This window comes from Nanorana parkeri, unplaced genomic scaffold (assembly GCF_000935625.1).
Source record: "Nanorana parkeri isolate BGI_ZX_2015 unplaced genomic scaffold, ASM93562v1 scaffold2291, whole genome shotgun sequence".
Taxonomy (NCBI): Eukaryota; Metazoa; Chordata; class Amphibia; order Anura; family Dicroglossidae; genus Nanorana; species Nanorana parkeri.
In genome coordinates, this window is record NW_017308559.1 from 91829 (window position 1) to 106368 (window position 14540).

The following is a 14540-nucleotide window of genomic DNA, read 5'->3' on the forward strand; positions in this document are numbered from 1 at the left end:
GCACAAGAACTGCCAGGGTTGCAAAGGTTGCAGCGCGGACCTGGCTCTGGCGCTCCACCCCTGTCCTGAAATCATTAGTGTGTGTTGTTTTAGAAAACCTGTCCTGTGACCTGTGGCACACGGGCAAGTTGTGACTAACTCCAATGTTATTCACAAAATATGTACATAATGTATACTTTACAAAAAAATTGCCGAGAGGATCTACAGTATTCGGGTTTGGCTTGAAGAAAAGGTGGCAAACCCTAGAGTAGAGCCGCTGTCATCCTGTCAGTTTCCGGCGATGACAGCGGCTCTGTGCGTGGCCGAGCAGGAGATCAGTAAAGATCAACGATATTTACCGATCCTCTGTGCAGCACAAACACTGGAGTGATCGTCTGATCGCTCCAGTGTTAGTACTATGTGTCCGCAGTTATTTACAGTGTGTCCCCAGTTATATTCAAGAGTTTACATCTCTTCCTGTTCATTCATGATTTTCTCAATGGGGAGAAGCACTCACTAAAGAGGCTCCTCCCCATTCAGAAACTGCTTGATAGTAAATATTGAATGAATGGGAAGCCTCTGTATTGAGTGCTTCCCATTCATTGAGTGCTGAGGCTGCAGAAAAAAAAAATTGAGGACTCTGTGTCCTTAATTTATTTTTCTATTTCAAGAGGAAAATGTCAGTGGTCCGTCTAGACCCCTAATATTTCCCCGAAGCCCCCCTAAGAGTAAAATAAAAAAATATAAAATGTGTAAAAAAAAAAAAAAAATTAACAAAAAAAAGCACAACCCTCCCTTCACCCCCACACACATAACATACATGTGCACCATATTGTGGTGTACGCCATGCACACGCGCTGCAGTGCGTTGTTGGAACGCATCGCAGTTCATGATTTTTTTTTCTTTAAAAAAAACCCATTCATTTTATTGTGGCAACGCATGGCAAAGCCTTGTGACGCATTGCTGTGCGTGGTGATACCTTGTGTTGCAATTAAATGTACGCCTGTACCATTTTATCACAACACAAACACCAACACAGTGCAAAAACGATTTCCTCTTCCGTTCATTGAAGGACACAGGGCAACAGATCGTAGATCCTGTACTGTAGGTATATCGCCACCTGCAGGAGAAGGACGCTAGGCACACAACTAAAGACAGACAGCCTAGGGGCGGCCCCTGCTGGTGGCCAAACCCCCCACCTGCTGACAAGTCTCCAGTTTTTTGTCCAGCGTCAGGAGTAAGGAGCCAAAAAAAATTATTTCTGGAAATGTTTTCTTTTCCTCCTTTTCTTCGCCAGGGCGACATGCTGGATGATTATAGATCCTTGGAGTCTCCCCTGTGCGAACAACGAGCACATGCAGTCCTGCGACGGTGATATCTCGACGCCTGTGGGCTTTTTGGCCCGGTGGGGTGCATATGACTGGAGGTCTTGGCCTGACTAGGTTGGCTGACTAGGCTTCCAATAAAGCTCTGACGGAGCTTCCCTTTACTGGGGACCGTTTATCGGTACCTCCTTAGATTAGATTATTATGGATTGACGGGAAGAAGGAACAGTGGCGGAAGCCTGGTCCCTCCTTTTCTGCTCACAAATGGCTTTTTAGGCCCCCTCCGACCCTCGGAGAAGGGCGGTAAGTTCTCCAAACCTCCCTCCCAGACTGCCAAGTGCCCCAGGCAGCCTAAGTCTGCCAAACCCGCCGGCAAGCCCTCGTCCGCAAGTAGGTCTGGGTCCCAGGGTGGGGGGGCGCCTTCGGCCTTTTGCGGATGTTTGGGTGGCTCATGTCTCTGACACCTGGGTGTGGGGTCTGGTTTTCTTCGGGTTACCAGATCGAATTTCTGTCCCGTCCCGGGAACATGTTTTTCCCATCCAACACACGACTTTCCCCTCCACGATTGGCGGATCTTCACCGCACGGTGGCGGACCTCTTGTTCCAGGTGACTGTGCCGGTTCCGTCCTCTGAAAGGTTCTGGGGATTTTTTTCCGACCTGTTTACCGTGCCCAAGAAAGAAAGGGTTTCGGCCCATCCTGGGCCTCAAACTTTTTGAACACTTTTGTGCGGGTCCGTCGGTTTCGGATGAAGTCTATCGGGTCCGTAGTGGCGTATCTCTGTCAGCGGGATCTGCTGGCCTCCGTCGACATCAAGGATGCCTACCTTCATGTGCCCATTTGTGTCATCAGCGATATCTTTGTTTTGCAGTGGGGAAGAGCACTTCCAGTTTGTGGTGTTCAACAAGGTGTTAGCCCTGGTTCTGTTGCGTTGCCGGGGGATCTCGATCTTTGGGTATCTGGACGATCTTCTGCGGGCAGTGTCGCTCTCTTCTCTGGTGAATGCTCTGGAGGTCACTGTGCGGTCCTTGGGGGGAGTTCGGATGGATGCTGAACTTCCAGAAGTCTTGTCTGGTGCCTTCCCTGTGACTGGAGTACCTGGGCCTGGTTCTGGACACCGTTTTGGCCCGAGTTTTTCTTTCTCAGGACTAGCTCCTGAAACTCTGTTCCAGCGTGCGTCTGTTGCGGACTCACCGGTGGTCGTCCTTTCGCTTTTGCATGCAGGTCCTGGGCCTCATGGTGGCCTCCTTCGAGGCGGTGCCCTTTGCACAGCACCACGCCAGGACTCTTCAGAGGGACGTCCTGTTACAGTGGGACGTGTCCCCCTTGTCCCTGGACAGGGGGATTGATAAATGTATTGGAACTTCGGGCGATTCGCATATCTCTTCCTTCGGGGTCTGACGGTTCGGGTCCAGTCGGACTACGCCACTGCGGTGGTGTACGTCAACTACCAGGGCGGCTGCAAAAGCGTAGCCGCAAGTCGAGAGGTATCCGGGATCCTCTCCTGGGCGGAGAGTCAGGTTCTTGCCCTCTCGGCGGTTTACATTCTGGGGGGTAGACAATTGGCAGGCCGACTGCCTCAGTCGCCAGTCGGTGGACCCGGCAGTATGGTCCCTACACCCGCACTGTTTTCATCAGCTTTGTCTTCGCTCGGGGTCGCCGGATGTGGACCTTCTGGCGTCTCGACTCAACCGGAAGGTAGAGAGATTGTAGCCCGTCTATGGATCCCTGGGCGGAGGCGGTGGATGCCCTGGTGGCTCCCTGAAAACCTTAGTCTGATTTATGCCTTTCCTCCACTCTACCTGTTGCCCCGGCTTCTGCAACGGATCGCAGGTGAAGACGCCACCGTCATCATCGTGGCCCCAGATAGGCCTCGGAGAGCGTGGTGCGCTGCCGTGGTTCAGCTGGTGGTGGACGCCCCGTGGCGGCTGCCTTTGCGTCCGGATCTTCTGTCCCAGGGACCTGTGTTCCATCCTTCTTTACAGACGCTGGCTTTGACGGCGTGGCTGTTGAGAGCCAGGTCCTAAGGGACCGGGGGTTGTCCAAAGCGGCCATTTCCATGATGCTCAGGGCGCGCAAAGCGGTTTCTAGGAAGATATACCATTGCATGTGGAGGGCCTATTTTGCCTGGTGTAAGGCTGGGGCTCTGTCTCCACGTTTGTTCTCGATCAGCAGAATTCTTGCATTTTTGCAGCGCGGGGTGGCTCAAGGGTTGGCCTTGAGCACGGTGAAGGGCCAAATGTCTGCATTGACTGTGCTTTTCCAGCGGCCTTTGGCGTCTAACGCCTTAGTTCGCACCTTTTTGTTCAGGCGGTTACGCGTGTTGCTCCTCCTATCCGCTCGCCTTTTGGCGCCGTGGGATCTGAATTTGGTGCTTTCGGTGTTGCAGGAATCTCCCTTTGAGCCTCTGCGGGAGATTCCGCTTCTGTCTTTGTCCCAAAAAGTGGCCTTTTTGGTTGCCATCACTTCCGTTTGACAGGTGTCTGAGTTGGCTGCCTTGGATTGCAAGTCATCGTTGCTTGTTCTTCATAGGGACAAGGCTGTCTACGTCCTCGACCGGCCTTCCTCCCTAAGGTTGTGTCGGCGTTCCATCTGAATGAGGACATGGTCTTGCCTTCTCTGTGCCCGAAGCCGGTTCATAGGAAGGAAAGAGCGCTGCACTGTTTGGATGTGGTTCGCGCTCTTCATGTTTATCTGGTAGCTACGGCTTCTTTCTGTCAATCAGATTAATTGTTCGTGCTCACGGAGGGCCCCCGTATGGGCCGTGTCGGCGGCTACCATTTCTTGGTGGATTCATCTTGTTGTTGTTCAGGCGTACGCCGTTAAGGGGCGCGAGCCTCCCTTTCCTGTCACTGCCCATTCTACTAGGGCTGTTGGGGCATCTCGGGCCTTCCGCCATAGTGCCTCGGTTTCTCAGGTTTGTAAGGCTGCTACTTTGTCTTCCATTCACACCTTTGCCAAGTTTTATAAGGTGGCTGTTTCGGCATCAGCGGATGCTGGGTTGGGGCGCAAAGTGTTGCAGGCGGCTCTTTGAGGGGTCTTTTGGGAATTTTGGTTGTTTTGCCCATAGGCAAGGGGGCCGCCCCTAGGCTGTCTTTGTCTTTTGTTGTGTGCCTAGCGTCCTCCTGCAGGTGGCGATATACCTACAGTACAGGATCTACGATCTGTTGCCCTATGTCAGTGATGGCGAACCTTTTTGAACCCGAGTGCCCAAACTGCGACCCAAAATCAATTTATTTATCTCAAAGTGCCAGCGCTGAAACTAAGTTTAGTATTGCAGTTTGGGCGCTCGGGTTTAAGAAACATTCAACATCACTGCCTTACGGCCTTGTACGGCTCTCACGGGGGACCCGAACGTCCCGGATCGCCTCTGTAGTCGGACCGGTCACAATCAGGCAGCGGCGGTGACCTCTAAACAGGCAGATTAGATGGCCGCTTGCAGGGGCCTCCCGGGGTCCCAGCGAGGAGGAAGCAGCCGTCAAACCTACCTGTTTATTGGCTGCCGCTGCCTAATTGTGACGGATCTATTTCAATTGGTGGTCCCTGAACGCAGTGGTGTATTGGGGCTGCCCTAGGCAAGGCAAAACTCGGGCGCCCCCACCCCCACTAAATTTACCCCACCCCTTCCTGTTTAATACTTTTTGCGTGACCTGTCAGTCGCTGGATACAGTGCAAACACTGTATCCAGCTTTTGACATGTTCCGCTATTAGCATAGCAGGAAAGCTGTGGTCTCAGGGGGGCTTAGCAGGAAAGGCCTGCAGGAGCACTCGCAGGCAGCCGGGGAAGAAGCCAAGATGGCGCCGGATGATCTCGAGGCCGCCCCTTTGCCTTTCTTCCCGCCTCGTTTCGGCATGTCCGTGCGCTTACCGGACCTGTAGGACATGGCACACCGGATCGGACGACCCACCGAACCCGAGGTGAGTAGATCCCGGGTCTGAACGAGCAGGATGTCTACAGGAGAAGGTTAGTGCAGAGACGGAGCTCCGGTGGACACGCCCGCACTGCTTCACATCCCGGCCACGCCCCTTATCGGTTTAATATTAATTTGAGAAACATTTGCGCAATTATCGCAGGGCCTACAAATTTAGTAGCACCATCTTTTTATTCTACCAGGCCTGTGCTTTCAGAAAATATATGTTTTGGGGGTCTTTTAAAAGCGCTAGCAACGCAACAATTGAAAATCAAATCAATGGGAAAAATTGCAAAAAGGGGGTGGCCAGCGGAGTTGCACAATGTTCCAGAGGGCTTTGCCAGCGAAAGGGTTAAAGTGACACGTGCATATATTCTTTCCAGGTACCATTTTTTTTAAATCAAATTACCACTTTTGTGGCATTAATAGATCAAATTTGGCTGTGCTTGTGTAGGCTTGTTATCACCCATCTTGCAATTTCGATGGTTAATCTCAATTATGCTGGATAATGCTAGCATCTCCTTTCCTTTACAGGGTATGGGATTTGCTTTCATAAACTTCTTTGAAGAACTTGCCTTGCATATGCTTATTATTAAGATAGTACAGTAGTTGTTAATGAAATACAAATATATAATACAAATTGAATATTCCATTAATTTCATACTAAATAAAATGAAAATGTTTCTTTTAGTTAACAGTGCAACATTCCTTGAAAAAGAGGAAAATGAAATACCAGCCGATGAAGTTTTCTTCTACAGGTAAAAGATGAGTGGATGATGCATAAAATTCACCATATACAGTGGCTTGCAAAAGTATTCAACCCCTTTGCATTTTTCCTATTTTGTTGCATTAACAACAGTGGATTGGACATGCACAAATCAGTACAGAATGGTAAAGTGAAAGCAAAAAAATGAACCCCTTCATGACTGACGACGTACAGTGTACGTCGCCAGCATCGGGGCTGTTTAAACAGACTCCCGGCGACTTTTGATGTTTAAAAAAAAAAAAGCAAACTGAAAAGTGCGTGCATATGTATCCACCCCCTTTGCTATATAGCCCCTACATAAAATCTTGTGCAGCCAATTGCCTTCAGAAGTCACATAATGCGTAAAAAAATAAAGGCCACCTGTGTACAATCAGTTACATATATATTATATATACCTATTCTGAAAGGCTCCAGAGTCTGCAACACCACTGAGCAAGCAGCACCTCCAAGTGAGCAGCACCATGAAGACCAAGGAGATCTCCAAACAGGTCAGGGACAAAGGTGTGGAGTACAGATTAGGGAAAATTGTATTGAGAGCGCTACTACTGTACTAGGCATATAGGGAAACTCACGTTTGACAAGTCATCTGTGGGGGGAAATCCAGTGAGGACCCTGGGTGAGTGCAGACCTGAAGAGTCCAGTGGTCTGGTGGGTGAACTGCCTGAGAGGACATGGGCTGTGACGGAAGAACAGCTGTCCCTTGCAAGGACTCAGCTGGCCAGGCTGGGTCGTTGCAGCCGAGGGCACTTTGTGTCCAAGGTGCTGTTAGCCGTCAGCTCTGTGTCAGTCGGCTCGAGAGGCGGAGCGGTGGTTCGGGCAGGAACGGACGCCGGCGGGAATGGCGGGAGGGTCAAAGTGCACTGAAGGGCAGTGTATGCTGGGTCGGTAGCTGAGTCCTTGCAAGGGACAGCTGTTCTTCCGTCACAGCCCATGTCCTCTCAGGCAGTTCACCCACCAGACCACTGGACTCTTCAGGTCTGCACTCACCCAGGGTCCTCACTGGATTTCCCCCCCACAGATGACTTCTCAAACGTGAGTTTCCCTATATGCCTAGTACAGTAGTAGCACTCTCAATACAATTTTCACTCATTTGTTTATCACAGGGCTCCTCTCTGTTTTTCATAGAGCTTGCACACTGTAATCCCTGTCCTTATACCACATCTCCCATAAGTTTGTACCCCCTGGTTGTGCGCTTGTCCTTTTTGTTTTTGTCTTGAGTACAGATTAGGGTTGAGTTAAAAAATAAATAAACAAAACATTGAACATCCCACAGAGCACCATTAAATCCATTATAATAAATAAAAAGAATATGGCACCACAACAAACCTGCCAAGAGAGGGCCACCCACCAAAACTCAATGACCAGGCAAGGAGGGCATTAATCAGAGAGACAACAAAGACCAAAGATGACCCTGAGGGAGCTGCAAAGCTCCACAGCGGAGACTAGTATCTGTCCATAGTACCACTTTAAACCGTACACTCCACAGAGCTGGCCCCCCAGAAAACTTGTGCGTGCATAACTGTTCACCCCTCCCTCCCCCAAGTCAATGTTTTGTAAAGCCACCCTTTGCAGCAATTACAGCTGCAAGTCTCTTGGTGTACGTTTCTAAACTTGGCACATCTAGCCATTGGAATTTCTGCTAATACTTCCAGCCCCTTCAAATTAGATGGGTTCCGCTGGTGTACAGGAATCTTTAAGTCATGCCATTGCTAGACATTTAGTCAAGATATTTAAATGTTTCCCCTTCAACCACTCGAGTGTTGCTTTAGCAGTGGGCCTAGGGTCATTGTCCTGCTGAAAGGTGAGCCTCTGTCCCAGTCTTAGGCCCCGTTCCCACTGTGCGATATGCAAATCGCGCGTTTGTCGAGCGATTTGCATATTGCGCGACATCGCGATATTTGCTGCGCGATGTCGCTTTCAAGCTTGCAAAAGGGTCCTGCTGTAGCGACACACGACCCGCGACAGCAGGACCCTTTGCCCCATTGGATTGGATTGGAGCGCGATATCGCGCGGTAATTTGCCGCAATATCGCGGGAATTACCGCACGATAAATCGCTCAATGTGAACGGGGTCTTAGACTGTAAGCTTGTTTGGGCAGGGTCCTCCTCACCTACTGTTTCTGTATGTCAATGATGCTTGTCAGTGTTTCTTACTTGTCTAAATGATTGTACAGCGCTGAGGAATATGCTGGTGCTATAAATAAATATTTGTAATTGTCCCAGCCTCAAATCTCTGGCAGACTGAAACAGGTTTTCCACAAGAATTTCCGTGTATTTAGCACCGCCCATCATTTCTTCAATTCTGACCAGTTTACCAGTCCCTGCCGATGAAAAACATCCTCACAGCATGATGCTGCCACCACCATGCTTCACTTTGGGGGATGGTGTTCTCCGTGTGAGAGGTCTTGGGTTTACTCAAGACAGTGTTTTCCTTGATGGTGAAAAAGCTCAATTTTAGTCTAGTCTTTAGTCCTATTTTTGTATCTTCAAAGTGGTAGGCACTTTGTGTAAAACAAATGATACAAACCCCCAAAATGTCCACTTTATTTCCAGGTGGTAATGCAACAAAATAGAAAAATGCCAGGGTGGGGGTTGAATACTTTTGAAAGCCATCAACAGCTTTGTGAAAATTAGTTTAGATAAACCTCTGATCATATTGAGTGTGCCGCAATCAAATAGGCTGTATAGGCATCAAATAAAAATAGGCATCAAATTAAAAACATTTACATTTGGTGCATTAACCTCCTTACATCCCAGAGTCTTTTTTTTGTCTCCTTATGACCCCCTTGAGTCCCAAAGAGTTTCTTTTTTTCGTTTTTAAGATGGCTGAAGCCTTATACCTTTTCAGCTCTGTCTATGTAGGTAATCCTAGACTGGTTTGCTGATGGTGAGATTAGGGCTCTGTGGGCTTCATACCATCTGTTGCACTATTACCCACTTTTGTGTTCACTGCAGAATAGTTCTTGATGATTTTAGCCAGGTGTTTGGGGTCATTGTAATCCTGCAGATTGAAGTTGGGGACCAATCAGGTGCTTGCGCGATGGATAGTAGATCTTCATAGTTATGCTGGAAAATACATGTACCGTTATGATTTCAGCGCTGCAATTATGATGGAATGGCTTTACTTTGTGGCATATTCAAATGTGTTAATTAACTGTGAAGATCACTTCTATTTACAGTGCAACATACTTGTTTAGAGGTAACATGTTTTTTTTTACATGGAAGTAAATCTTAAGTAATCTTATTGTATTACATTATTTTTTCAAAAGGAATGTTTGGAATTCTAAAATACACTTCTTTTTTTTTTTTAATGACAAATATTTCAGAACACTAGGATCTTCTAAGAAGACTATTTTAATAAGCCCTTTCAGTGGGACTACCCCCAAATTGCAAGGGTTAACTGCTCGTTTTTGTCTAGGTTAAAAAAAAAAAAATTCTACTCGCCTGATCCTCCGGACTGGCTTGCTCTTAGGTCGGTCCCAGGGGCCTCTCTCCCCCTCCGCTGCAGCAGTCAACTGTCCCGTAGATCATCACGTTTTATGCACAGTGTATAGATGTGAAAATGCTGAGGAACATTCCAATGCTGCAGAGGAGATATGCTTCAGTGACCGGAGAAGCAGGCAGCCAGCTCGACGGTTCGGGTGAGTATAACGAGCACTTAACCATTGCAGTGCGGGGGTAGCCGAACTTCAAGGGTTAAAAACACTTTTTGCCTAGATTTCTTCTTTAACCTAGGCACCTAGGATGTTTGTGTAGTACTGTCTTACCTTACTGATAACTGGGAAAAAAACCTGACCACTAAATATATAACCATTAAACAAATACAGGAAATAAAAACAGAATGGGGAAAAAAAGTATGGGCAAAATTATCTGTCCTGGTTTATAAAGTGCATATGATAGTAGTTTGTTTGTTTGAATTTCTTGCTGTGTGTTTAATATCACCTCACGTGCATTGTTTAATCATGTGGGGTTTTTTTCTTCTTTCTTACTATATTATAAATTGCATATGTTAAATATTCTCTCCCCTTCCCCCCCCCTCCCCATATCCTTCTTCCCTAAGCATGCATACTTTAGCTTGTAGTAGATACATTTTAAAAAGGTTAGCACAACTATATTTACGTTTTATTACTAACTTAATATTGTTCCTTTTAACCTTACGTAAGCATGTGTTAAAATGAATTTTCTTCTGTATTCAAATCACTTCTTCCTTCTCATTCTTCATCTGAATTGTAGATACTTTAAAAAGTTGTCCATAGACAAACAGAGGAATAAACGGAATGAAGATGAGGAGAGTTTAGAAGATGTAGATGATGATGAGTTTGAAAAAATTCTTGGTAAGAACATTTTCGAACCTTTATTTCTCACATTTTTATTTAAATGTCCAGCATAAAGTATGATCGCATAATAACTTTGTGTGAAAGTTGTGATGATTTCGGGCAAGAGAGTTCTATTCAGGGCAGTTGAAGTCATGTTAGAATAGCCTAGGCTTAACATCCTTGTCGAGTATTTGCCCCCTTCATGATTCCTGTTATTGCAGAAGAACATTGTCACCTGGAAGCTAATATTAAAGCCAAACTCCCAGAAAAATTAACTTAAACACAGCATTGGGTGTGTGTTGTGTGGGGGACTTATGCAAAGTATAAAAAACTTTCCTTGCAGCATTTCTTCTGCAGATAATCTTGAGCTTTCGAGGCAAGTGAGAGATGCAACTCAAGCAGTAAGTGCGGTCGCATCACCTGCTCAACATTACTTGCCCATTCACAAAATGCCTTATTTTTTATTCCAAAAATACAAGGAATCTGTGATTGGGGGAAGATCAGGGATGGGATGACCCCCTGTCCCCCTGTTAATTCCCTGCTAAGAACAAAGTGGGTAAACTTTTCATAACATTGCATTTTTTAGGGTCTAGTAATTATTTCTTGACAAGTATGCATTTTTTTGGCATAGAGTGTTAGAATATCAACTTTTTATTACTGTGTCTATTTGGGTAGATTGCTCCTTCCGTCCTAGTAGTGTTAAGTAGAGATAGGCTCGATGTTTGAGTCGAACGTGAGTTCGACTCGAACATCGGCAGTTTGTGTGTTCAGCGAACACTGTGCTTTGTGAGCCCTGATTGGCTAAAGCCTTGCACCTGACCACAGGTCAGGTACAAGACTTTGCCCAATCATGGCTCACCTGTTACAACTGTAAATAGTTGGGTGGAGCTAGATGTCACTGCTAGCTCCGCCCAATTGTTTACATGTTGCCGGCATCTGTCAAAATGCCACTCTGCAGCACGTGTTCGTCGCAAACGGATGGGACAGCGGTCATCGTTTTTTAAAAATTATTTCTATTTATTTTTTATTTCGTCTAGTTGCCGTGATTGACGCTGGATTACGTTGGTGGATCCATTTTTTTTTGGGGGGGGGGGTTTGTTTAATGAAAGACTTGTCGAAAACTTGTCTTTTGGGGGTTTTGTTTTGTTTTTGTGTTTTCAAATAAAGGGTTTTTTCAAAAGTCTGGCCTCTTTTCCAGGCGACCCTGGAAAAGGAAAAGTACCCTGCCAGTGCCGAGGGGGTTGGGGGTGCTCGCACGTGTCGTCGTCGCCCCCTTACACTCCCCCTTTCCTGACCTTAAGGGCCTGGTATGGCTCTAAGGGGAAACCTCACACACTTCTTTTTTATTTTTTGGTTATTTTTACAGGGGATCCCTCCTAACATTCCTACCAGACAAAGGGCCTGGTATTGTTTGGCTGGGGGAGCCACACACTTTTTTTTTTTTTTCTTTTTAAATGTCACTTTTTGCTGCAGCAGGTTTTATACATCGTACAGATTTGCCACTTCACAGGCAGTTTAAGGGGACCCCCCAGGCACATTATTTAAAGGAATTTTTCATTTTAACCCTTTCCCTGCCAGGGACATACGGCGGAACAAAAGTGTTCCCGGCTGGCCATGTCAGACCTGGCATTTACAGTTCTGCTATAAGCTCATGGTCGTCTGGAGTCTCTCTCATCTCTCATCCCTGCCTGGAGCTGCTTGTAAAAAAAGCCGAGCGGTGAGGAGAACGGAGCCGCTCTCGTCCTGTCAGTTTCCAGATGACATAGGGGGTTATTCAACCGTGTGAATAACCGACCCGGAGTGAAGTGAGCTGAACGCGGCTATTCACTTCAGGCTTGTACGGCTGATTTCAGCCGTACACCTAGTGAAATCAGCCGTACATCGGCTTGCTGTGTGCAGAAGGAGTTCGACTCAGCTGATCCAACATCTGGAGTGAAGTGAGTGAATAGCCGAATCCTGCTCGGCTATTCTGCATGTTATCTCTGTGGTACCGAGCAGAATAGAAAAAGTAGTAAAAAAAAAAGAACATGATTGGGCGGAGCTAGCAGTGACAGCTAGCTCTGCCCAACTGTTCTATTGGCCGGGACCAGCTGTCATTACAATGAGAGCTTGTCGGAGCGGACCAGGGAACGACAGTTCAGCGTTCCCTGGTCACTAGGTAACCAGGAGATGCTGAACTGTCATTACACACTGAGAACGCGGCAGAGCAGCCATGATATCACATAGTATGACAGTCCAGCGTCCCATTGGTTACTAGGTAACCAGGAGATGCTGAACTGTCATTACACACTGAGAACCTGGCGGAGCCGCCGTGATATCACGGCGGCTCCGCCGGGTTCTCAGTGTAATGACAGATCAGCGTCCCTGGTTACCTGGTAGCCAGGGGATGCTGATCTGTCTCTGCATGCACGTGGCAAGAGCCAGCCATGAGATGACGGCTGGCTCCGCCCAGCTATCAGTAGCAGGCTGTCGGCTGCCCGTTCGGTCAGCTTCGGTTTTTACCTCGGCTCAGTCGACCCGAAGCATATGCCTTTGGCTCGACTGAGCTGCTCGGCCAACTTCGGGAGCTGTACACGCTATAGTGAATAGCCCGTACAGCAGCCCTTCACTTCTACTGAACCGAAGGGGTGCTGGGGCCGAAGGATCAGCCGAAGCTACAGCTAGATCCTTCGGCAGCTTTGTGAATAACCCTCATGATACTATGTGTCCCCAGTTAGGAATGAACAGGCTGTGATTTACATCACTTCCTGTTAATTCGCGAATTTCTGAATGGGGAGTAGCACTCACTATAGAGGCTTCTCCCCATTCATAAACTGCTTGATAGTAAAATATTTTACTATCAGCAGTTTCTGATTGGAATGGGAAGCTTCTGAGTGCTTCCCATTCAAAGAGTGCTGAGGCTGCGGGTCTGTCCATGGAGGAGTGAGGGCGAGGTGTGCTGAGCTCCTGCACCTGCCCTGATCATTAGCTGACAAACGTGACAAACTGGGTCTCCGAGAATTGTGTATTTTTATCAGTTTAATATTAATTTGAGAAACATTTGCACAATTATCGCAGGGCCTACAAGTTTAGTAGCGCCATCTTTTTATTCTACCGGGCCTGTGCTTTCAGAAAATATATGGTTTGGGGGGTTTTTTACAAACGCTAGCAACGCAGCAGTTGAAAATCAAATCAATGGGAAAAATTGCGTCGCCAGATGAGTTGCAAAATGTTCCGGAGGGCTTGGCAGCGAAAGGGTTAAGTAATGTAAAAATCACTGCTTCTTTAAAAACAGTGTTTTAAATAAAATAAAACATTAATTGATACAAGATGTTCAATGGTGACAGCAACATTGGCAACAAACTGTTTGAGATTAACTCCATTACAAAGACTAGAGGCCACCACCTAAAGTTGGTGGAGAAAAAATTCCAGCACAATGGGCCAAGAGGGTTCTTTACAGTAAGAGCGGTTAAGGTCTGGAACTCACTGCCATCGGCAGTCAGTTCAGCCAAGAGTGTAGATTTGTTCAAGAAACGTTTGGACAATTTCTTGAGGGACCGTAATATCCAGGGATACCAGTATCCCTAAGAATGAGATTATGGGTTGGACTTAATGGACGTATGTCTTTATTCAACCCCAAATACTATGTAACTATGTCCCCCATGGCATTACCAAAATCCCCATACCCTTTTTATGGCCATTAACTTGCACATAAGCCTTCAAAAAAGGGCACAATTGATTTTGAAAGTTCTAGCCCCATAGACTTGCATTGAGTTCGAATTTGAACATTTTGGATGTTCTGAAATTCGAATCGGACTCGGGCCTGTCCGGCCCATCACTAGTGTTAAGACAGACTTGTATCATTTGACAAAAAGGTCAAACATAGTGGAAGTTCTGACTCTTCTGCACTCCATCCAAAAATTAAAAAGCTTAAAAAATGTGCCAAGCATTTGCTTGCTTAAATTAGCAAGTTTTTATCGGCTAAGTTGACAGAGCTAAAAACAAAACAAGCAGAATTCTGCTTTAACACAAAAGCATTTGTCAGCATAAGCTAAATTGTTTGAAGAATTAATGAGTTAACGTATCGTTGAAATGTATGAAAAGCACATAATTGCTTACACTTGAAAATATTTGTTTTGACAGATTCCTTTGAAGGAGATAGTTTTTACACTGGAATGAATAGTGATATTGATTTTGCAGGGTAAGGTGGAAAAAGGATATTATGTTTATGTATTATTATATATGTATATATTATTATGTATTATT

At 46.6% G+C, this 14540-nt stretch overlaps 1 protein-coding gene across 1 annotated transcript in view; it reads left to right on the forward strand.

Moving 5' to 3' along the window:
* CEBPZ (CCAAT/enhancer binding protein zeta) overlaps positions 1–14540 on the forward strand; it is a 136627-nt gene that overhangs the window by 85084 nt on the left and 37003 nt on the right. The window contains exons 9-11 of the mRNA XM_018573239.1: positions 5906–5972; positions 10213–10313; positions 14418–14475. Of these exons, the coding sequence (XP_018428741.1) occupies positions 5906–5972; positions 10213–10313; positions 14418–14475 (226 nt within the window). The remainder of the gene's footprint in view (positions 1–5905; positions 5973–10212; positions 10314–14417; positions 14476–14540) is intronic.